This window comes from Solanum dulcamara, chromosome 11, assembly GCF_947179165.1.
Source record: "Solanum dulcamara chromosome 11, daSolDulc1.2, whole genome shotgun sequence".
Lineage (NCBI taxonomy): Eukaryota > Viridiplantae > Streptophyta > Magnoliopsida > Solanales > Solanaceae > Solanum > Solanum dulcamara.
Window position 1 is genome coordinate 24,562,187 of NC_077247.1, and position 24,042 is coordinate 24,586,228.

At 37.9% G+C, this 24,042-nt stretch overlaps 1 protein-coding gene across 2 annotated transcripts; it reads left to right on the forward strand.

Moving 5' to 3' along the window:
- The first annotated feature begins 4,558 nt into the window (after positions 1 to 4,558).
- On the forward strand, positions 4,559 to 21,742 carry LOC129872116 (uncharacterized). Of its 2 annotated transcripts, none has more exons than XM_055946994.1 (9): positions 4,559 to 4,874; positions 5,101 to 5,451; positions 5,537 to 5,752; positions 10,915 to 11,561; positions 12,511 to 12,607; positions 12,692 to 12,745; positions 12,835 to 12,935; positions 14,831 to 15,039; positions 20,790 to 21,742. In XM_055946994.1, exons 1-9 carry the CDS (start codon positions 4,629 to 4,631, stop codon positions 21,419 to 21,421), a joined length of 2,553 nt encoding a protein of 850 aa, XP_055802969.1. In that variant the 5' UTR covers positions 4,559 to 4,628; the 3' UTR covers positions 21,422 to 21,742. The 2 variants fall into 2 exon arrangements, with proteins under 2 accessions (XP_055802969.1, XP_055802968.1); XM_055946993.1 differs by having other exon boundaries at positions 4,560 to 4,874; positions 20,784 to 21,742.
- The last annotated feature ends 2,300 nt before the right edge of the window (positions 21,743 to 24,042 follow it).

Below are 24,042 nucleotides of genomic sequence, written 5' to 3' on the forward strand. Positions count from 1 at the left end.
AACATGTAGAGCATCCAAATGCATTTCTCATGACATTTGTCTATGGAAAATGCAAAGATACTCTTAGACGACCACTTTGGGATAGGCTTTTGCATCACGCTTCCACTAACCTTCCTTGGTGCACAGTTGGGGACTTCAATGTCACCACGTCCACTACTGAGAAACTAGGTGGAATCCCTTACAACATGCAGAAAAGCTTTGAGTTTATCAGCGTTATCGAAGCTTGTGGCCTAACGGATTTGGGGTATCATGGCTCAGACTACACTTGGTGTAATCAACGAGATATGCATAAAAGAATATGGAAGCGACTCGATAGAGCTATGGTGTCCGATAACTGGTTAGCTGTCATGCCACACACTTCAGTTACTCACCTCCCTTCGACTGGCTCTGACCATAACCCTTTACAAATAGAGATGAATGCTAGACAAGATTCCCTTATTAAATATTTTAAATTCTTGAATTGTTGGGTGGATAACCCTACTTTTCTTGAAACTGTAAAGTCCTGTTGGGACATACCTATGACGGGGAATCCAATGTGGTCATTCCACCAAAAAATGAAAAGGCTATCCTCTACCCTTAGCAAATGGTCGAGAGTGGAATTCGGCGACATTTTTGCCAAGGTTAAGGAATATGAAGAATTGGTGAAAAGTGCCGAAGAAAATCTGATAATATCCAATAATGAAGAGAACAGGATGCAATTGCATGCTCTCAACGCCGAATACACCAGATTTCTTAAAATTGAAGAGAACATTCTGAAACAAAAAACTCAACTACATTGGTTCAAGGATGGAGACGCTAACACCAAGTATTTCCATGCTTTAATTCGTGGCAGGAGAAGACGATTGTTCATTCACAAGGTTACTAACGAAGAGGGGGATTTGATTCAAGGCGACGAACACATTGCTAGAGCAGCTTGTGATCATTTTCAAAAAATATTCACAGGTGATGAGTCTCCGATTTCGGAGAACATCTTGAATTGCGTTCCTAGAATGATCACAGCTACTCAGAATGAAAGCCTTCAAGCCACGCCTACCATTGAGGAGTTAAAACAGGTGGTCTTCTCCATGAACCCTAACTCTGCAGCCGGTCCGGATGGCATGAATGGAAAATTTTTCCAAGCTTGCTGGGAAATTATTTCGGAGGACCTACTTGCAGTGGTTAACTCTTTCTTCTGTGGCCATGCTATGCCTAAGTTTTTTTCTCATGCATGTTTAGTCTTGCTCCCAAAGGTAGATCACCCCAACACGCTCTCTGACTATAGACCCATTAGTCTCAGTAACTTTACTAATAAGATAATATCAAAACTCATTTGCCTCAGGCTCTCTCCCATTCTCCCCGGTCTTATTTCTCCTAATCAGTCCGGGTTTGTAAAAGGAAGAAGCATCTCAGAAAATATCATGCTAGCACAAGAGATTATCCACGATATCCGGAAGCCTGTTATTGGCGAGAATGTGGTTATCAAGTTAGACATGGCCAAAGCATATGATAGAGTCTCCTGGTCCTATACTTGTCTGGTACTGAGAAGAATGGGCTTCGGTGAGACCTTTATTGATATGATTTGGCGAATCATGTCTAATAACTGGTACTCCGTTCTCGTTAATGGGTCTAGACATGGTTTTTTCCACTCCACCAGAGGGCTAAAACAGGGTGACCCTCTTTCTCCCGCCTTATTCATTTTAGGAGCGGAGGTACTGTCTCGAATGCTGAATAGTCTTCATAGCTACCACTTCTACCAGGGTTTCCATATGGCGAAAAGAGGCCCACAGATTAATCATTTGAGTTTTGCGGATGACGTTATCATCTTTACCTCCGGAAGGAGGGAAACTCTTCAGATTATCATGAAGACCTTGACCCTATATGAGCAGACATCGGGGCAAATTATAAACAAGAATAAGAGCCACTTCATGATGCATTCCAATGCGCTCCAAGACAATGTGGATATGGTGAAACAGGTTACAGATTTCACTCAAAAGCATAGTCCCATCACCTACTTAGGATGCCCTCTCTACATTGGTAGGCAGAGAGTCATGTACTACACGAACATGGTTTCTAAGGTTGTCAACAGAATTAGAGGGTGGCATTCCAAAATCCTCAGCTACGGCGGTAGAGCTACACTTGTGAGCTATGTACTTCAGTCGCTTCCCATTCACCTCCTTTCAGCCATTACTCCTCCTAGTACTACTCTCAAGCAGATTGAGAGAGTTACCGCTGATTTTTTCTGGGGGTGGAAAGATAATAAGAAAAAATACCATTGGTATTCATGGAAAAATTTGTGCTATCCTTATGATGAAGGAGGTATTGGGTTGAAGAGAACTACAGATGTCTGCAAATCTCTCCAGTTCAAGCAGTGGTGGATATTTAAAGCTAAACAGACGCTGTGGGGTGATTTCCTTAGAGCCAAATACTGTCAGAGAGCCAACCCCATCACCAAAAAATTCCATTCTGGGCAGTCGCGTGTGTGGAAACATATGATGCACAACAAACACACTGCCGAACCTCACATTCAATGGAGGCTACACTCGGGTTCGTGTTATTTCTGGTGGGACGACTGGCTAGGTGTCGGACCATTAGCAAACTATAGACACGAGCTGGAAAGAGCGAACAATGCTAGGGTGGCTGATTTTCTTATAGATGGGCAGTGGAACATCGACATGCTAAATCAGTTGGCTCCACCACAGCTCATTACTCTCATAACTTCTACCACACTACAGACGCAAGAAAACAAACCGGATCAGGCCATTTGGAAGCTGAATACCAATGGAAGCTTCACGTGCTCTTCGGCATGGAAGCTTGTGAGGAAACACAAGACCAAGACACTCTCCGACCACTACACTTGGCACAAAAACATACCCTTTAAATGCTCTTTTTTGCTGTGGAGGGCTTTTAGAGGCAAGCTGCCCACAGAGGAAAAGATCGTTGCATTCGGCCATGTTTCCACTCCATGTTCTTGCTGCCACAGCCCAGGTCCGGACACCATAGAACACATTTTCAGCACGGGCCAATTTGCTAGGAATATTTGGCGTTACTTCTCAGATTCCCTAGGCATCAGACATGAAGTCACGCCCCTCAAACCCCTTATTATGAGCTGGTGGCTTCGCAAGTACCGCAAAGAAGCTCACAAACTTATCCTTCACTCCACCCCAATATTTATATGTTGGAATTTGTGGAAGAATAGATGCGCGAGCAAATACGGGGGGAAGAGTTCTAGCTTGGCGAGAGTGAAATTTGCAGTTTTCAAGGACATCTCTAATCTTCTTAGAATCGCATACCCCTATATCCATTGGCCTTCGAACTGGATCCACACTATCTCCTACATAGATAAGTGTAGTCATGAGATGAAGATTACCCAAGTCTCATGGATTAAGCCACAACTCGGTTTCGTTAAGCTAAATACTGACGGTAGCGCGTTGGGTAATCCGGGGGCTATTGGGGGGGGGTGGCATTGTAAGAGATCACATGGGTAATTTCCTCTTCGCTTACGCCATACCACTAGGGGAGGGAACCAACAATCAAGCTGAACTAGAGGCGGCTACTTATGGGCTTAGATGGTGCATTCAACAGGGCTTCCATCATGTTATCCTAGAAGTTGACTCGGAGTTGCTCACTAAATGGATCAGTCACCAGATGAAACCTCCGTGGAGCCTTCACCAGGTAACTCATGACCTTGTTGATATTACCAAATTATTTGCCTTCTTTGCTTGCAAACATGTATACAGGGAGGCAAACTTCACTGCGGATGCTCTCTCCAAGCACAGTCACACTCTTACCATTCCAGGCCACTACACTACCCTCCAGCAGCTACCTCGTGGTATTCGAGGATACTATATGCTAGATAGAATCGGCCTACCTAGCTTTAGGCGGAGGAAGACCAAACGGATTAAGAAGCCTCCATGATCTACTACTTTGTTTTGCATCCTTGGATTGATCACTCAATTGCAGTGTTTGTGATTCCCCATGTTATAATTTTAGCCATGTTCTTTGATGATTTTCGTTTACGCTAAAATTTTGTTGTATATATAGCTTTTATGAAGATTATCTCCTTTTATATTTAGATTTTTCCTTTACTATGTAAAGGGAGAGTCTCCCTTATTTATGTTTTTCTAGTTTCTTTGTATCGAGAGGAGTCCTCTCCTTTAGGTGCATAGTTTCTAGGACCCTTTTTTGTGTGCTTGTATCGGGGATGAGCTGATTGACCTTATTAGGAATATCGGCTTATGAACCACCATAGGATTGGAGGTTAGGTTTATGCCCCCCTCCGTGTATCTTTCTATTTTTATGTATAATACAGCTTGGGGGTGAGCGGCTCAACCCCTGGCCGCGCATGAGAGGTGGGAGCCTCGTGTATGGTCTGTTCCCAAAAAAAAAAAAAAAAAAAAAAAAAAAATACCTCTATTGTAACTTTGACCCTTTAAATAATAATAAAGACATTTCTGAATCAAAAGTTACTTTAATGCTAAAAATATTTTTTGGATCAGATTATATTTTTGTTTATTTCATATAGTTCAAAGGCTTTTTTTTTTTTTTATCATTTTCCATGAATATATACACATATATGGATAATTCAAAGTGTATTGAGCTCATTTGTTAGGTTTAACCTTTAAAAGAGTTGGGATTGTCTGCGTTCCATTATGACTACGAGTATAGTGAACTCAAAGTTGAAGATGACAACATCAATTGGGGGACAGTTGTTGCTGAAGCCACCCAATTATTTGGTTAAAGGAGGAGTGTTACAAACTCCGGTAGGAATTAGTGTCACGGTTAGAAGAAGAAAAGCTTATAATCGCTTATTGTTTTTTCATAATCATTGTTATGGAGTCAATCCCAGGTTGTGTTCCAATGATGGAAGAGGTGAAGTTTATGTGAACCCTCACCAGGTGAGTCTGTAACCCAGTTGCTTGTATTTTGTTTTTCTTTCTTACTGCTTTTTTTTAAGATAAACCAAGTTTGTTGGTGTTACCTTTTTATGGAGTTCCCATGAATAGTCTTATATTGATTGCTCTATTGGCAGAATATTGATGTCCTTGTATTAGTAGGAATTAGACCTGTTCAATAGATTGACTGCCTAATACTAATATGTGAATCTTCCTTCTTCATTTCCAGGATGTTGATATGATAAAGGATAGCGCATCTAACACTGGTGATGGTTACATTGCCTTGTTTGTTCGGATGCTTGGCTTGGACCATGACCCTCTAGATAGAGAACAGGCAGTAATTGCTCTCTGGAAGTATTCACTTGGAGGGAAGCAGTGTGTTGATATGATACTGCAGTTTCCTGGTTCTGTTAATCTCACTGTGAACCTTTTAAGGTCTGAGTCTCATGCTACTTGTGAAGCAGCTGCTGGTTTTTTAAGGATGATATCCTCAGTGAATATGTATAGAGAGCTTGTGGCAGATAGTGGTGCTATAGAAGAGATAAATGCCTTCCTCAGACGTTCTTCCCTCTCCTCAGATGTGCAAAATCTACTTCATTCTTTCTACTCTCCTCATGTCCTTTTGACACAAGCATTAAGGCAAAAGCTTTAATTTATGTCTGTAGGTGAAGGAGCAAAGCTTATGTACGTTATGGAATTTATCTGTGGATGAGAAACTCACAAACAAAATTGCCAAATCTGATCTCCTGCCATTACTAATAAAGTTCCTGGAGGATGAAGACGTGCGAGTGAAGGAGGCAGCTGGTGGGGTTCTGGCAAATTTGGCATTGACTGCTTCTAATCACAATAACATGATTGAAGCAGGTGTCGTTCCAAAACTGGTGAGGCCACTTGATTCTTGAACTTTTATTTTTGCAAAGATATATATTGATCTTGAATATATTTATGAGTGTTTCAGAATTGCGAAATTTTTATATGAAATCAATCAACTATCCCTCAATCCTACACTAGCTGGGATCAGCTATACAAAATTCCTTGAATCCATGCTGCTCTGTTCATGTGTTCCAGTACAAAAACAGAGACAAACAATTTGTTTTTAATGCAAAATAGCGGATCTCTATATCTCTATGTCTCATATTTATCTCTATATGGACATTTGCGCCTTCTGTTTTGTTGTTCTCTTAACTAAGTCTACATTTCTTGGAGAGATTTTAAGTCTTCAGAGACAACTTCCCTAAATGTAATTTTAGGCTTACCTCATCTCATTATACCACCTTCAACTTACATTGTCTCCTTCTGCCACCTTCAGACGTCATAGTGACTTATTATTTCAGAAGAATTTAACAGCCATTTCAGAAATTTCTGACTAAAATAAAGCAGATGAAGAGTTCTTTAAGGCAAAAAGGGACTCGGTCACTGCTGGAAGTCTTAAATTGTTACCTTGGAACGTAATGGTTAGATGCATTGCAGATATGGGGGTTCTAAGAACCAATTAATTGGGTTACCTTGCCCAATTCTTGCAGGTTCATGTGGGAACCTTTTTTGTGCTAAACTATTTTAGAACTTGCTTTAGAAAGTGTTGGTGGATGATGATAAAGTACTATTCTACGTCTGTGGGTTTTATCAATTATACCTTCAAGTGTTTGTGAGGTCTAATGGCAGAGCAATATATTGACCCTAAATTGTCTTTCTTAAGAAATCGTAAAGGCTGATTTAGTGCTTGCTCAAACAGTGTGGACAAGCCTGTAAGCTCTTTTTCCTTGTCACATGTGTGCCAATCCATCCTACATGAGGAAAACCATTATATGCTTTATATCCCTTTTTATGCCTCCAGCCCTCCCTGTATGTAAAAACTGTCTATCTTAAGATTGTCTCATGGAGTGGCAGTCTTGGGACAGTTAGAAATGTTGTCCTACTCAAGTAATAGTTGACATAGTTTTTCTTCTTCTTTTCTTGGAAGCCATGCCCCCAAAAATGGCCACCTATCACTGTCCTAGGATGTATAGGACATTACGCACATAGCTAGAATGATAGACTCACTGGAGTTGCGGTTAGGAAGAAAATTTCTTCTTACATCAATTCAAGTTCTAAAAAATGAAAAAGGGACAATTTCAACTATATACAATAAACTAATTAGTTTACAACAAATATAGCCATGTTTTATTTACATAAAAATAGCCAAAATTATAGGAAAAATACAGTAACTATACAATATAGCTTGCCAAAAGTCGTAGAAAGTATACATTGAATGTACAATATAGATTACTTATAAATGAGCTATACACTGAATATGCATCATGATACACTCTATACATGAAATATACACCGAATGCACATGAATATACACTGAATGACCCTTTTTTGGTAATTAAAATGACCGAATGACCATCTACTGTAATTATCCCAAAAGGAAACCCCCTTTTTTTATGAAGTAATAAATTTTATCATTGTTGAGCAAAAACATGCTAGTATACCAAAAAGTAGTAAACCTACAAAACAAATGGTCTTCTACGAACTACACCCAATCTTGAGTCCATTGCGTTTTGCACCCCTAAAATCCATTGCGTTTTGCACCCCTAACATATGACATCTTTTGTGATTTGTACCCTATCCTTTTTTTTTTAATGATTCTCAACCCTAGCCGAGAAATGGATGAACCTGCTGGAAGATGTCAGTGATAAGATGTAAGCTTTTATACAATGGGCTGATTTAAAAAAAACACCTATACAATGGAATAACTGGTCTTTGCTAAACTCCATTAATGAGAGATTAATGCTTGTGATAGTTACAATCCTGGAAACAAAAGCACATTGAGAAAACCACTCATGCTTTAGGTTGTATGGAGTGTCCATACATTGTAAAATGTTATTCACGGATTTCATGAATCTTGGTTGCACTTTTTGAATTCATCTTTCCGAATTTATCATTTTGTCATTTCACAGTTCCCTTTTAGGTAGAGCAGACTTTCAGATCATCACGAAGTTGTATTTAATTTTAACTTGGCATGCGTAGTTTGTTTACACCTTTTCCTCGTATTGGTTTTAATCTAGCTTGTGGTTTGTTTCACTTCCTTTTAATTGAGCTCTTTTCATCTGCAGTGTCTCATTTAATTTTTAATCAATTTGTTTTTTGATTGTCACACTATTCTGTTGTTGTCTTTGCTCCCTTCTGGTAGACTTTGCACCGTTTTCTTATTACTATCTTTTTTTTCACTGTCTCCTCCTTCACTTGAGCCGAGGGTCTTTCAGAAACAACCTCTCTACCTCCACAAGGTAGTCGTAAGGTCTGCGTTCATTCTACCCTCCCCAGACTCCACTTATGGGATTTCACTAGGTATGTTGTTGTTGTATTCCCCTTTTTCCCTCGTAGAAATTTCAAAAAAAGAATGATTTCATTATTTTGCAAGAAAATAAACAGGGTGCAAATCACAAAAGAGAACATACATTAGGGGTGCAAAACGTACAGAATCCCCATTCTTCTATACATAAAGGAAACCTATGGGTGCACCAAAAAGAAATAAGGGTTTGTTTGGTAGAGTGTATTGGAGAAAATAATGTATGCATTTGCTTAGTGTATTACTAGTTCCTTGTTTTGTACACTTTTTCAGCCTTTGTATAACTAATGGTTGCATTACTAATACGTTCTATTGTGTATTGATGTATATATTACTAATACCATGGATTTCTATGCATTATTAATGCAATGGGTTCTAATGCATGGATTAGCATGGTTAAACACACAATTGTCCCGACAAACCTTTTCCACATCCTTTCCACCATATTTGTGGAGGGTATTTTTGTAAACAAATCTAGAATGTAATTGGTTGGTTCTTGGACAAGGATATGGAGAGAAAGAACCTATTAGAACTAAATAGATACGGGAATGGACTAAAATATAATATGTTGTTTCTTGAACAATGATAGGAAGGGAAAGAACCTAATAGAACCAAATAGATTTAGAGTAGGATTGGAAAAGAAATGGAAAGAACATAATATTATTTGTTGTTGCAAAAAGCTCCCAGGTACGATTCCCAATGTTCCTTCTCTCTCCTACTTTCTAGGAAGGAGAATCTCACTTTTCCGGCAGCTTTGACTGGAATCAGACCTTCTTTCAAGCCACCATAATCACCCACTGTGATTATTGAGATAATGTGTTGTAATACAGGGAGTTTCCTCACTACCTACTTGGGACTCCCATTGGGGGCTAGCTACAGATCTGCTGAGGTATGGAATAGGGTGGTGGAAAAGTTTGAGGAAAGGATGGCCACTTGGCAACAACAATACCTCTCTCTTGGAGGCAGAATTACTTTGATTAACAGTGTGTTAGACAACATTCCGAACCTATTTCATGTCCTTATTCCCTGTACCAGATGAAGTATTGCTGAGGCTTGATAGCATTAGGTGCTCATTCTTATGGGATGGCAATAACGAGTCCCACAAACTTCACTTGGTGAAATGGGATAAGGTTATTATCCCAAAATCACTAGGTGGATTAGGAGTGAAGGACCTGGCACTCCATAGCAAAAGCATGCTCTTGAAATGGCATTGGAGATATAATCAAGAGGGCATGTAACTTTGGAAAGAAGTGGTCCAAGTTAAATATGGACATGATAGCCATTGGGTTACCAACACTAGTAGATTACCTCATGATTGTGGATTGTGGAAAGAAATCAGGAAATTGTGGACTGACTTCACTTCTTAAACAACTTCGCATGTAGGCAATGGGAACTATCTCCTCTTCTGGAAAGACCCTTGGCTTGGTTGGAATCTATTGAAGGAGCTCTAGCCTATGATATTCTCTATTGCCTCCAATCCTGATTCCACTGTTTCACAAAATTGGGAGGGGCATACTTGGTGCCCTAGACTGAGAAGGAACCTGAATGATTGGGAGTTTGAAGAACTTGCAGAACTTATGGGAAGATAACATTCTACTGCTTTCAAACCCTGAAAAATGACATGCTCAAATGGGGTAACAGCATGGACGGTACATACTCTGTCAAAGCCAATTACCAACTTCTGAGTTCCAGCAAAACTCTAATTGATCTGTGGCTGTGGAAGCTAATATGGAAGGTCAAATTGCCCCCCAAGATTAGTGCTTTTTGCTGGATAGCTATGAACAATTCATGTCTCACTTTAGACAATCTCAACAGAAAAGGATTCAGTTCAGCCAACAGATGCTATATGTGCTTAAACAGTTTAGAAACTGTCAACCACCTATTTTTGCACTGCCCTATTGCTATAGACATCTGGTCAATGTTCTTCTCCCTTTTTGGTCTACAGTGGGTTATGCATAATAATCTCAGAGAAGTTTTTGTCAGCTGGGGCAATTGGAAAGTTGAGAAGTCCATCAGGAGATTATGGTCTATGGTTCCAGCTGTTGTTGTGTGGGGCTTATGGACAGAAAGAAATCAAAGATGCTTTAAAGGCGTCTCAACTAACAGCTTCAATTTCAAGGGAAGATGCTTAGTCTTACTTTTTAGTTGGGTTAACCTTAATCCTTTGTGTAACCCTGAACAATTCTTGGATTTTGTCAGCTCTCTTGTATTATGATTGGTTTTATTTTTGCCCTTTCTAGAGCTGACTATGCCTACTTTTGTAAATCTTGCATCCTCTGGATGCTTTGTTATTAGTACACTTCTTACTTCATCAAAAAAAAAGAAAAAAGAAATGGAGGTCATGGTGCGTGATGTACATATTAATGCTGCAAATCATGTCAATGATCAGACGAGTTGACAATGTAATTAACTAATAAGACATTCATGAAGAAATCGTTATACCAGTTGGTTTAAGCAAGAATGTCTAAAGCTTCACTAGTCTCATCTTCTGCTTATTACTTATAGGTGATTTGATCTGTCAAAACATTCCTAGTTTGTTGCATCTCTTGTAAGTTTACTGCAACGTCCAAAAACATGTTTATTTCTTTTTTCTAATTATAGTCTGTGTCACATTTTGGGCTGGAATTTTTAATCCATTTTTTGGTGCTTAAATGTCTTTGATACTGCAAGTCTGAAGCTTAGTGAATTTCATTGCCTTGGTCTATGCAGGCAATGCTCTTGAAAAATGAGGTGGAGGGATCTAAGGTCATTAAAAACGAAGCGAGAAATGTGTTGCTGGAACTTGCTAAAGATGAGTACAGGAAGATTCTTATCTTGGAGGAAGGTCTTCTTCTGGTCCCTTTAGTTGGTGCAGCTGCCTACAAGTCCTTCAGACCAGCTCTGTATTCATGGCCTTCTTTGCCTGATGGCACCAAAATTGAACAAAACCCAAAACCTTCAAGATATGGTGCCTCTGAATTGCTTCTTGGATTAAATATTGAGGATAAAAATGCAAACATTGAGGAAGAAAAGATGAAGGCAATGGTAGGACGCACTCGACAACAATTTCTTGCACGTATTGGGGCAATTGAAACTGAAGAACAGAACACATCCAGGGGTGAACTTCCTTCCAATCCAAGGTTTACTCTTTTACCGTGGATTGATGGCGTGGCTCGGTTGGCATTAATTCTTGGACTTGAAGATGAGTCAGCTATTGCTAGAGCTGCGGATGCCATTGCAGATGCGTCTATTAATGAACATATGCGGGTTTCATTTAAAGAAGCAGGTGTTATAAACCCTCTTGTTCGCCTAATTAACCATCCTAGTGACACTGTTAAATTAGCTGTTATTCGGGCTATACAGAGTCTATCTATCAGGTATCAAATTAACTCTTAACATGTTGTCCTCTCCCATGTAGTAATTGTGCCACATGACTTATCTTGTCAAGTCTTTATGTGATTATGGCTCTGTGCTAAGGTTCATCACTTTACTTTATGCAGTGAACTGTGAAGGTTCTCTCCGTTTTGTAATATTGATGCTAAGGGCATTATCATTTGATAATTCACTATAGAAAGGGTGAATCTTCCTCCATTATGTGCTTACCTTGAAACAAATACAATTCATGGCTCTTGTATTGGGCTAAGTTCTTAAATGGATCTTGCTGTAAAGCAACTTGTTCAATCCTTGTGATTCTGTTAGCTTTGCTGTTATTTGGCAAAACTTGACATGTAGTTCTTGTATTCCAATTTCCATATAGTTACGAGGCATTGATGACATGTTGCAGCTAAGTGTTCAATCTGTTTGACTCCCTGCAATGTTTTAAAACCTTCTGCTTAATACCTAGCAGAAAGCTCTTTTCCTTCTTTGGACTTCACTTTTAAGAGCATCGTGATCCGGTCTATGCATTTCGCAGAGGGCAAAATTCTTCTGCCATTATGTGCAACTTTTTAAGTGAATATGACTCTCACCGCTTTGGTATTAAACCAAACTCTTAAAAAAAATGTACTTGTTAAATCTAAAGTTAGAAGGATTAGTTAAAATTATGATGCGGCTGACATACCCAGACTTCTACTAACTCCATCAGTTAGAGTACATTTTCAGCTTGTCACTACTTTTACACTCTCATTCTTGTAGTTAAATACAATTTTTCCATGTTGTATGTGATCGCTCACTCTATAACTTCAAAGAGTTTGGAACAGAATTCTTTATACACTTCGGTTCCTGTTTTGTTCTCTCCTTTGTTTAGAATTAAGTTGATCTATTTTGTTCAACATGCACTGAACACCTCTGGCTAATTTATATTGTTTCATGTTTTTGTGGATGAAGTAATGACGTATGCCAAAGGTTGGAAGAACAAAATGCTTTGTGTTCTTTGATTTACTTGCTCAGTAACTCAGAGATCTCCAAGAGCTTGACAAGAATGGTACTGCCATTTCTTTTCCTGCTAAAATGTTGATCAGTCAGATTCTTGTACCACAGAGGTAAAATGATGTTATTTCCTATGCAGATATTGGACATTCTTACTCGGATCCTAGATCCTAGCAAAGAAATGAAGTCAATGGTCTGTATCTATCGCTCACTAGTTCTTAGGGGAGCTCAAACTCTTTCCACAACTCCTCTGAGTGACTCTTTTCTTTCTGGGTTATACAGTTTTATAATGGACCAGTTAATGGGTCAATAAAGGCAAGGAGTGCAGCAAGAAATGCTGGGTTGACTGGAAATGAAAATATGAAAGTCGCATCAACTACCAGGTTTCATGTTTGTTTCCCTATTTTACCTCCTTCCCTTTATATCTGTGCGTTCCACGACAAGCTTGAATTGCTTAGTTCATGAATACCTGTTCCAATGATATCAATTCTGCAGTGCTTTTTGATGAGCCTACAATATTTATTTGGCAGATTTTAGTCTTAATGATAAGAGCAATCACTTGCTACATTTGTCTATGTGCATTATTGGGATTTCAGGGTTCATGATTAGAATGATGTGTTAATTATGCTCTTATGTCCAAACACTCATTCCTTCATCCTTCTATATTTTGACTAGATATACTGTAAAGGGGATATCTAGGGAAGTTTTGGTTCCTGCTGAATTTATGCTGAAACCATTCTTCAAATGATGTTGTTGACATGGTAAATGCATATAATTTAAGGAAAACTACACAAAATAGATCAAGGGAGTAAACTATTTACTTAAACTGGACCTACCCCAACTTATTTACCATGATTGGACCAAAGGTCCAAAGTAATTACAACACTGCCCCGCCCCTTCTTCGTGTGACTAGGCCCATTTCCGTCTTCGCGTGACCTTCATGATACTAACAGAGTATATATATACTATGATGGTATCAAGAAATAATTGAACAGTGTTTTTATCTTCATGATAGTATCAGAGTATATATACATAGTGCCGGCTCTATTGCTTTAACAAACAAGTCATAATGGGGGCCTCAAAATTTTACGAATAAATTATATTTTAGTTTTCTTTTTAGAAAAAAATTATTATTTATGGTAAAAAGTATAATTCTTTAAAAAATTATATTATTTTATTCTCTTTAACCCCTTTTCAAATAAAAGAAATCAAGAAATCATTGTTTTGTGTCTTTTTACATTTTATCCTTTTGTGACTCTTTCTTCAAATCTTTGATAAGATAGTGTAATGATCTGTCAAAAATAAGAATTAATAGCTGAAAAGTATTGAACAAAGTGAATTGCAAATTCTCCTTTTTTAATGTTTTCTTAGATTTTCAAGCAATATTACAGCAAGCATGTTAAAGTGGGGTATATCAAGTTATCAACTTCTTGAATCAAATTCTATGGTTATAACTCTTATTTTTTTATCTAAAATTTCTCAACTTATTACTTATAAAATTATGTTAACGATTCATATAATGATTGTCTCAGTAAAATGATGTTTTTCAATGTTGAATTGGTAAAATCTTACCTAAAACTAATAATTGAAAAAAAAATCCGAAGAAGTCATTTATGAAAAAATATCAAGTAATAATTTGCAACTAAAAAGCTAGAAAATGCATTTTAAAAATAAGTACATATAAAGTTTATTTAGATTTTAGACCTCTAATTGAAATTTTGCTTTAGGCCCCCAATTTTGTTGAGCAGCCCCTGTATATATACTCATATATACTCTGATGGTATCAAAAAGTAATTGAACAGTTTATCCAGTGATTAGTTTCTTTTTGCTCCTTGATAACAGCACAGTATATATATATACTCTGAAGGTATCAAGAAGTAATTGAGCAGTGTCTTTCACTGCAGTGTTTTTTCCTTGATGACGCACACAAACTAGTTGATTTTCCTTGATGACGCGCGCGAACTCCTTTTTGGGGCATGAAAGTAATGGGGCATCCAATGGTAAATAGTTTCCCTTTTTGGGTATAACAATAATCATCCCTATATAATTTATGTATTTTAAGTTCCATAATAACAACATTTTTTCATCTTGCAATTATCTTTACTTCATAAAAAAGACATTTTTCTTTACTTTTTGCAAACGAGCAGTTTGGTCAATCTGCAGCAGTTTTGAAATGCAGGACTGTATTCAGTGCTTCTCTAGTTGGTGTTATAGCAGATTTAATACAAATCTATTAACTATTTCATGGTTGGAACAAACTCACGTTTCATTTTTGCAGTTTGGAAACTGCCAATGTGGTGGATCTCTTAGATTCTATTGTTCTATCTCGCCTAGTTGATATCATGAGGACATCATCTCCAGATTTGCAGAGGAAAGCTGCTTCTATCCTTGAGTTCGCTGCAGTTATTGAGGCATGCATGGAAAAGATCCTGTCCATTGACCTAGAAACTGGTCTAGATGCTGTTTTCCAGCAGAAAACTTTAAATGGTATGAGAGACTACTCACCCTAATTCTCATCAAGACCATGTCTTTCAGAAAGTGTGCGTATTTCTCATTTTTTTTCCGTGAATATATCACTTGGTCCCTCTTTGAAGTGTGTAGTAGTTTGACGCTGCTTCTGTTCAATATAACATGGTAATCAAGAAGTCTTAGGAAATTTCTAGAGAATAACATCTCAACGAAGGAAACCATGTTCTTCTGTTAGATTTTAAGTAGCATCAATGTGTGAATTTAAAAAGTAGTGCCTCACTACCAAAGTAGGAGGGTAGGACATTCTTTTCTGGCATTTAGGCCTCAAATTGTGCCCCAACTTACAGTTAATAGTTTTTCCAGTTCACCTCAGGCATGTACCAGTGGTATTTCTGGATACAGTTGTGATCCACAACATTTTACCTTCCATCTACACCAAATTATTATCATTTCTAAATCAATGAGGTTATTCTCGCTCCCTTTCTTTCTCTCTCTCTTGGGTCTAGGTACAATTCCAACTTCCACCTTCTAGTTTTTTCACTTGTCCTATTGACCATGCTTTAATTCCCTGAATATGATCACCAAACTCACCAATATTACTGTTCATATTTATCTTCTGCGAGTGTGGGAGAGGAGAAATTGAGAGGGAACATTGCTTGAAGTAAGGAAAGACTTTTTAACTAACTATATAATTACAATGCGTGATTCAATCTAATTGATCCTAACAAATTGTATGTACCAAGCCTGTGCATACAAATCATATGTACCAAAGCTTGCTACATATACAACTCGTTCTGGGGCCGATTAGCAATAGTGAATATATTTTGTAGGTTGATCATTTGACCTTACGAACTTTGAGTCAATGTCTCCCGAGAATATCTTTTCTCCTACGAAATGATAAATTAATTTCCATGTGTTTGATCCTCTCATGAAACACTTTTAATGCACCTTAACAGATCTCGCAAATGTTGGTTCTTTCTGCAGTTTTTTGATCCATATGAGTTCAGATGTAGGTACTTCCATAGCTTAATACTCAGCTTTTGCACTCGGTCTTGCAATAGCATTTTGTTTCTTAGTTTTGCCGCAACTAGAACATAGTATCCAGAGGTAGATCATTTTTGGAGAGTGACCCTGTCCAATATCTGTATTTCAAGCAATTTGCTCATGCCCTCTATCTTCATGAAGTAGTCTTTTCCCTGGAGCAGTTTTTATATATTGAAGGATATGAATAATTTCAAATAAATAAATAAATATATTGAAGGATATGAATTACTGCATTTTGACTATCACGAGGAGAATCCAAGAATCGACTTGCAATTATCAGGTGAGTCACAATTAGATAATTCAAATTGCCCACAAAGCTCCTATATCTTCTAGGATCACTAAGAAGCTCCCCTGACCAGGTTAAGCTTACATTCAGGTTTATCGGAGTATTAATAGGCCTACAGTCGATCATTGCTGTCCCCTCAAGAATATCAAGAGCGTACTTCCTATGTGAGAAGGTAATACGTTATTAGGATTGAGCAACCTCAAAACCTAGGAAGTACCTTAATCAATCAAGGTCCTTGGTTTGAAAGTGTTGGAAAGGGTGATGCTTCAATTTGGTGATCCACTCTTTTTTGATCAAGTAGTGTTTAGTCATAGTGCATTAACTATTATATCACCTTCCTATTTATTAGTTAACAATTAAATTCTGATCAGTGAGGTGATTACATGGAATGGTCTTTCATTTTAAAAAGAAACATTGATTTCATGATCATCTTATGACAATCATGCAATTGGCACTGGAACAATATTTAAGACAACAATAACAGTTTCTACTTTCTATGTCAACATTTGGGAGCCCCTAGTGATCTCTACCAGTTATATATGACAAAGGTGGATCTAGTGATCGGTCATGTCATATAGGCCCGAGTTGGACATCCAATTGCTTCGATTTGAATTAGCAGGAAAAGGCATTGCCTGATATATATCAAAAAGATGGACAATCAATTTGGGCATATACTCAAGTCTCTGTTGGGTAATATTCACGGGTCAATTCGTGCTATTGCCTTTTTAACAGGTTACTTTGGGAATAACCCAAATCAACCCATCACTTAACAACCCTTGCCCAAACCCATTAAAACTTGAGTGGGTTACAAGGTTTGGGGTCTATTTTTCCATCCCTAAATGTAGACAATTTGGATAAACTAGGTACTATTTTCTGTAGTTTGGATGAACTAGCATATCTTAACCATGTAAGAATTAAATCTCGAGTCGGAAGAAACAGGGAGTGTAAGATTATATAGTCCAATGCGACTAATGCACTGCACCAATTATCCTTCTATTGCTCCTGTGTAATAATAGAGTCAATAAAGAATGATATCAATTTAGGGTACTAGACAAAGGATTGACTGATATAAGGTTAAAAGGACAATTAGGGACAAAAAGAAGCAAATAACATTATTCAAAGTCAAGGAGGGTAAAAGGTGAACTGTGCGAGAGAAACAAAATTATCTGTTTGAGTAACTGAAGCTACTTGTGAAGATGTCTAGGTACTTGCAAGTACCTGGTACAAAAGCAAGTCATTATACTCCCCCTTCATATAAGTAGAACATTGGAGAGGTTAGGTTACTGATGGACTCAGCCTGAGCCACATGAGCATTTTAGGAGGTTGATCATGTAAAGAGCAGCACCTCTCACGAATTTGATCAATTTTGTGACAAAAGTTACATTCCCGTCGATTTTTTCCAAATGATTCTCATTTTTTATTTTTAGTCTGAGATGCTATCCCAGACGATTTTCAGATTGAGATGCTTAGGACAGAAGAGTCTACTGATATCAGTGTGTTGTGATTGTGTGACTGGGAGGAATGACAACTGCTGCAGTCGATGGTGCAGCAAGCCTTGGTAACTGACAGAACAAATCACCCACTGTAGGAACTGTCAAACAAACCAAGATTTGGTCATGCAATGAGTCAAAATCACATGGAAGCTCAACAGGTGCTAAGAGCCAAAAAAGTCTACGGACGTTGCTCCAATTGTTCATTAATACTTGCAGTAGCAGACATCGACTCATTATACTATTCTACAACTGTCTGGTCCTGTCCAAGATAGTAAGACAAATCTAAATCCTACTTTTAAAGTATGTCAATCAGAAAATCACTTTATATAAGCAATAAATGTCATTTATGTGTAAAGCACTAGCCTTCTCCCAAATTAAAAGACAAGTCTAGAATGGTCGAACAAAGGGATACCTTGAGCTAATAGACTTTCATAAAAGACTACACAATTGAGCATCGGTCTTTTCAATTCTCTCTAAACTTTCTTGTCGATATCCTTAGCTTGTTTAACCAAGTAGATCCTAAAGTCACTGACCTTCGCACCATAATATAATAGAAGACCAAGATAAGTAGTTTGCGCTACCTGTCAAAGGTTCTGTGGTTATCACTTGTTCAAATTGTAATCAATTGGTTGAGCCAAAAACATCCACTCCAAGTGATATGGTTTTTAATGAAAGTCAAGTAAATGGAGAAATATACTATAGAAAGGGATAAATATGAAGATATGATGCTGGAAATGTTGAAGTAGCTTGCTCGCCGGAAAAGGTCACCGGAAAAGTTGTTCGAATAAACTTCTCAAATCACTTGAGGGTCTGAAATGGTAGGTTGACCCACAAGATTTCGAGAATTTAGTCAAAGCTTCTTAGATCTTTGTCGGAGCGCTGTTGCAGTGCAAGAAATAGTGGGACCTTGATGGGTGAGGTCGAGTCAAGAAGTGACCCAGGTAGAGGTGAGCATAAAACCGAAAAAATCGAAAAAGTGGGCCAAACTGAACCGAATTGATTTGGTTCTTCAGTCAGTTTTCGGTTTTGATTTTATTAAGTTCGGTTTTCAGTCTTAAGGTATTGGTATTTCGGTTAACCGGAAAACCAAGCTTTTTCAAGTATATATGTTAAGTTAGCCCAATTTAATTATATAAATACTTGGGCACTGTAGCACAAAGTAATGTGATAGTTGCGACTTAAATCGACCTGAACAAACTATGGTTCAGTATTCAGTAATTCAATCTGAAAATCGAAAATCGAAAATCGAAAATCGATATACCAAACTGATGTTCTAAAAATTCAAACTGAAGAACTAAACGTCCACCCTTGGAGTCAGGTGGGTTAAGAAAGTGGCCGGGCAACACTAAAAGCGGAGGACAGGTACAACTGGTGGCGCGTGAAGGCTTGTGGATGACCCTACGACAACAAATTTTCTGGGTAGGGTCACACGAGGATTCCGTACTACTTGTGGCACTGTTATATGCACCGTACCCCTGGAAAGTGACAAACCTCGAAATAGTGTATATAGTGGCCACGGAAGTCTCTGACAGTGAGTATTTTCTCATGATAAGTGTATAAAGTGGCCACAGAAGTTTCCGACAGTGAGTATTTTCTTAAGATATGTTCTGATACACGTGAGAGAAGAAATTGAGAGGGAGCACTGCTTGATTATTCCCTCAAGCTACGGGGTTAAATAGTAGAATCTATATGCTCTAAAGAATGTAAGACAATCAATCTAATTACATGATTACAAGGAATGAGTCAATCTACTTGATCTTTACTTATATGTAACCAATTTATGTGGCACACTTTGCTTTTTAGTTCATCCAAAATAGAACGTCACCTTTCTATAATTAGAAACAATCTAACTTTAAAATTTCCCTTTTTCGACCAATGAAATGATTCATTGCCACACAGATGTCTAGGGTTTGTTTTAGACTACAAATTTTAAAAATCTTCCTTTTTTCTTAAACTTTCTATCAAGTCAAACGGTGCCATATAAATTAGGATGGAGAGAGCACTATATTTACAAGATTCTAAGAGTGAGAAAATGTCCAACCACCCAAAACTGCTCAACATGTACCGAGTTTTTGATAATAATGGCGCGCCTTTTGTATTCATTGCTTTAGTACTCTGTAGAATATATCTCTTCAGTTCGGTGGAAATGTTAAATCTTAACCACTACAAGTTAATTTTTTATAACAGAGTAAACCCGTAGACTTACAGATGATTTGAAAATTCTTACATATGTTACTAGTTCATTCTTTTGCTCAGGTCAGTAAAATCTTTCAAGCTGAACTAGAAGATAAACTCACTAGTGAGTTTTCTGCATTAATCTGTTTGTCCGAGACATGGCATTTGTGGGCCAGGGTGTTCCATTCAGGGGCTGCAGAAATTTACACGAGTCTTTACTATTGTCTTTAGGTTTATATAAGCATATACGGGCGGATCCACAATAGGATATGTAGGTTTATGGGACCCAGTAGCTTTTGTCTAGACCCTATATATGTATTATGAAATTTACTAAATATCTATAAATATTTGATTGTGGACCCAATTATTATTATATTTTAAGGTCGTTGTAGGAACCCATAAATTTTGATTCTGGATCCGTCTTTGATAGCATAGCCAGCATTCTGGAGTCTAGTTCAGGTAGTTTCTACCGATGATTATGCTGATTTTGACACGTGAACAATTTAATAGCACTTTGTTGGGTGGCTGGTGTGTGTGTGGGGGGTGGGGGGTGATCCCATCTTTTGTTATTTGGTTAAAGGAAGAAAACTTGAAGCATGGTGGATGGCATGATGAAATTTAGTCATTTGTTCTTATTTACTTTTGTGGTACGATCTTATGCTAAAATAATAGTCTCTATCATGACTAGAGAATATTTTCATTAAATTCTGTTGCTTCCTCCTGTTGTTGGGCATAACTAACTGGATTCAACTATTATATTGTAGATACAGAATCTGAAGTAGATATGCAGAACCCGGAACTACATGCCCTTGAAGTAGAAGAGGCAGGTCATGCAATATCTGCAGCATCCCGATTACTTACAAGACTGCTGGACTTTGAGAAATTCTGTCATAAAGTAAATGCATCTCATTTCACAAAATTACTGCGGAAGGTTCTCAAATCTGACATCCCTCTTTACCACAAAGACTGGGTTGCTGCCTGCCTTGTGAAGCTCAGCTATCTCTCTGGTCCAAATTTTGACTATGATAATCCGATCAACTTAGAGGTAACTCTTTACGAGACGATCCCAAGACTGATAGAACAGATGAAGACCTCATATTCACCAGAAGTAGAAGAGGCTGCTGTTGTAGAACTGAACAGAATAATCTCTGAAGAGGTGGTGAATTCCACAAGAGCCGTGGCTGCAGAGGGAGGGATATTTCCATTGGTGAAGCTGCTCGAAAATGGGAGTGAGCGAGCTGTTGAAGCAGCTCTAGCAATACTATATAATTTGAGTATGGAGAGTGAGAATCATGCTGCAATTATAGCTGCAGGAGGTGTGCCAATTTTGAGAAGACTTGTACAAGCTCAAAGGTCACATTGGATGCGAGCTCTGAGATTGCTTAGGACATTACCTACATAACAAACTGAGCTAAATACTTTTACCAGTTGTGAAATAAAACGATTTGTCTGTCCTCTTTTTATACGAAATCCTGTATTTTGTCTTCAAGCTAAATTTTTCTAGGAGCACAGTTGCTTGTCTTTGAGGTAAGTTTCAGTTTAAGATATGAGTATATATCGTGGATGCCCGTGTGAGACCCGATGAGGTGTTGTAAGATGTTAGTGGCCCTATGAGTTATAGGGTATGTTTTTTGATTGTTTGTCAAATAATGTGCCTTGAGTTTATAACACATTTCATGTCTTTTACTTGAGGATTAATAATTCTAATTCTTGTTTTATTGAATGTTTATGTTAAAAATGTTGTTTTGAAGGCTTAAGATGTCCAATTCGCCAAAAGTTGGAAAGATAGCAAATTTTAGAAATTGGGAATATAAGGTCACACTTAAAATAGTAGATTGATTGACAGACGGTAAAGCAGATCGTGAAAAAGATCAGAGAATGTGTCAAATAGGACCCTTTAGAAGATGATAAAAAATAGAATATATCTATTAGGACCCTTCAGAACATGATAAAAAATACGAGGCAACATATGGTCGTGAATCCAATCGACAACCCATACATGAAGAAGAAGACCAAATTATAGAGAAATTTGTGATTACAAATATGAACCATGAAACAGTTTACGCCTATAGAGTCCAAAAACTCTAAAAGTCTATTGATGGCGGCTCAAAGTAACCCACAAACCACAAGTCAATTGACGGTCATATATTGGTGTGTAAATCATGCCTGTGGAGAAATTTGATATTTCTAAGATTCCAACTTCATGGACCATTACAAATAGATATGTTAAGTAATTTTTATAAAGAGTTGGCAATTTTAGTTAGTTTTAGTTTCTGTCGCCCAGTTTAGGACAAGTTCTAAGGTTTCTCAGGATCTAGTTTCTTGAACGAAGAACATCAACATTCTTTCAAGCTTGAATATTCAAAGTAAGTTTATACATTCTTATTTCATATCTTATTGTTGCTTTCTTTTCGGTACGAGTAGCTAAATCCTCTACTGAGGTTGTGAAACTCAATGTTGTGGTAGAATTCATAAGGTTTTTATGTGTTGCATAATACTATGATTATAAAATATATCAATTATTCTCGTTCTTAATTAACTAGTTGGTGGTTGTAAATATTAACCTATGTCATAATATCTTAATCTATAGACTAGGAAAGTGGGTTAGGATTTGGTAGAAGCAGCTTTGTGTTCTTGGGCGTATTTGTATGCCTGCTTGCCACATTTTATCCACGTTTCACCTTGTTTTGAGGAAGATAACTCTTCATAATCTTGCATTTGATGCATATTCTTAATACTGAGCTAAAATATGTGATTAGATGCATTGCAGAGAAAAAAATTGAAGCAATCTATGTGATTAAACTGAGATGGAGCACTGCTAAGCGCGCCACCAAATGAAAAATTGCATAGGAGGAAAATCACACTGACAAATGCACTCTATGGTGCACTTCACCAAAAGAAAAACCTACTTGGTGCACTTAGCGGGGTATCGTTTCAAAACCCGTGTTTGGGTAAAATTAATTCTTTAAAGTCAAATCCAAGCTCAACAAAGATTGGGGGTTATTTTCCACTATTATAAATATATCCCTTGAACATTTTTAAACCAAGAGATGGTAAATAACTTGGATGGAGGTTTATTTATGAATCTCACTTATCGTCAAGGTCCACTTCTTTGAGTCATATGACCAAGATTAATATGGCATGGCATATCTGAGATAGGGTAAAGTCTAACGGTGAATCGGTATCGACATCAACGGCAATCAATGATATGCTAAGGAAAGAGGAAGAATGTGATGAACAAATGAAAAAGATAAAGACAAGTATTGACCTCTTAGCAAATCATATGATGGATGCCGGAAAAAATAGTATAAATGTCATTGGGGCACAAAATTCAACTCTGAGTGAAGAAGAAGCAACTTATGTTCCATTTGATGAAGATGTGAGATAGTTGGAGAACCAAGGATCAGGTTCTCGCCTGGGGTACCAAGTGACCAATCAAGGTCCTTGGTTTTCTAGGGAAGAGAATCAAGTTTGGAGAGACTGTGGGGTCAATAGAGAAACCGTGATAGACAATGGTGCGAGCAAGACCGGGCTAGAGGTGATTGTAGGTACAACTATCATAGTTCAAACCCATATGTACTTCCCCCAAAATATAATGATCCCCTGGATAAGTAAGTGTGAATAAAATTGAAGAGATGTTGAATCGTGTCCTTAAGAGGGTCGAGTCTACGGACAATGGAGTCAAGGATCTCAAAAAAGATGTATTGAATTTTACTCAAACTGTTAGCTCCCACTCCGCTTCAATCAAGCACTTAGAGACTCAAATGAACTATTTGTCGGCTCAAATGAATCCAAGAGCCAAGGGCACACTCCAATCGGCTCCCAAATTCGAAGAATGTTGGGCATTGTATGACAATAATCACAAGGAGTGGTACGGTGCTTGAAGAGGCTTAGGTGGCTCCCTGTTATACACCATAAACTTACCAAAATACCCCTAAAGGATAGCGTCTTGCATAACGTATCATCCCAAACTTTTTGGCTACTTCGAGGCCAGAATATCAATCAGGGGAAAACATCACGTGG

Excerpts from the sequence above, each read along its gene's own strand:
- LOC129872116 (XM_055946993.1), top strand. The coding sequence starts at position 4,629 with ATGACTACGAGTATAGTGAACTCAAAGTTGAAGATGACAACATCAATT. Across the intron at positions 5,753-10,914 it reads CAGGTGTCGTTCCAAAACTG|GCAATGCTCTTGAAAAATGA; the intron begins GTGAGGCCACTT and ends TGGTCTATGCAG. Across the intron at positions 15,040-20,783 it reads CCAGCAGAAAACTTTAAATG|ATACAGAATCTGAAGTAGAT; the intron begins GTATGAGAGACT and ends ATTATATTGTAG.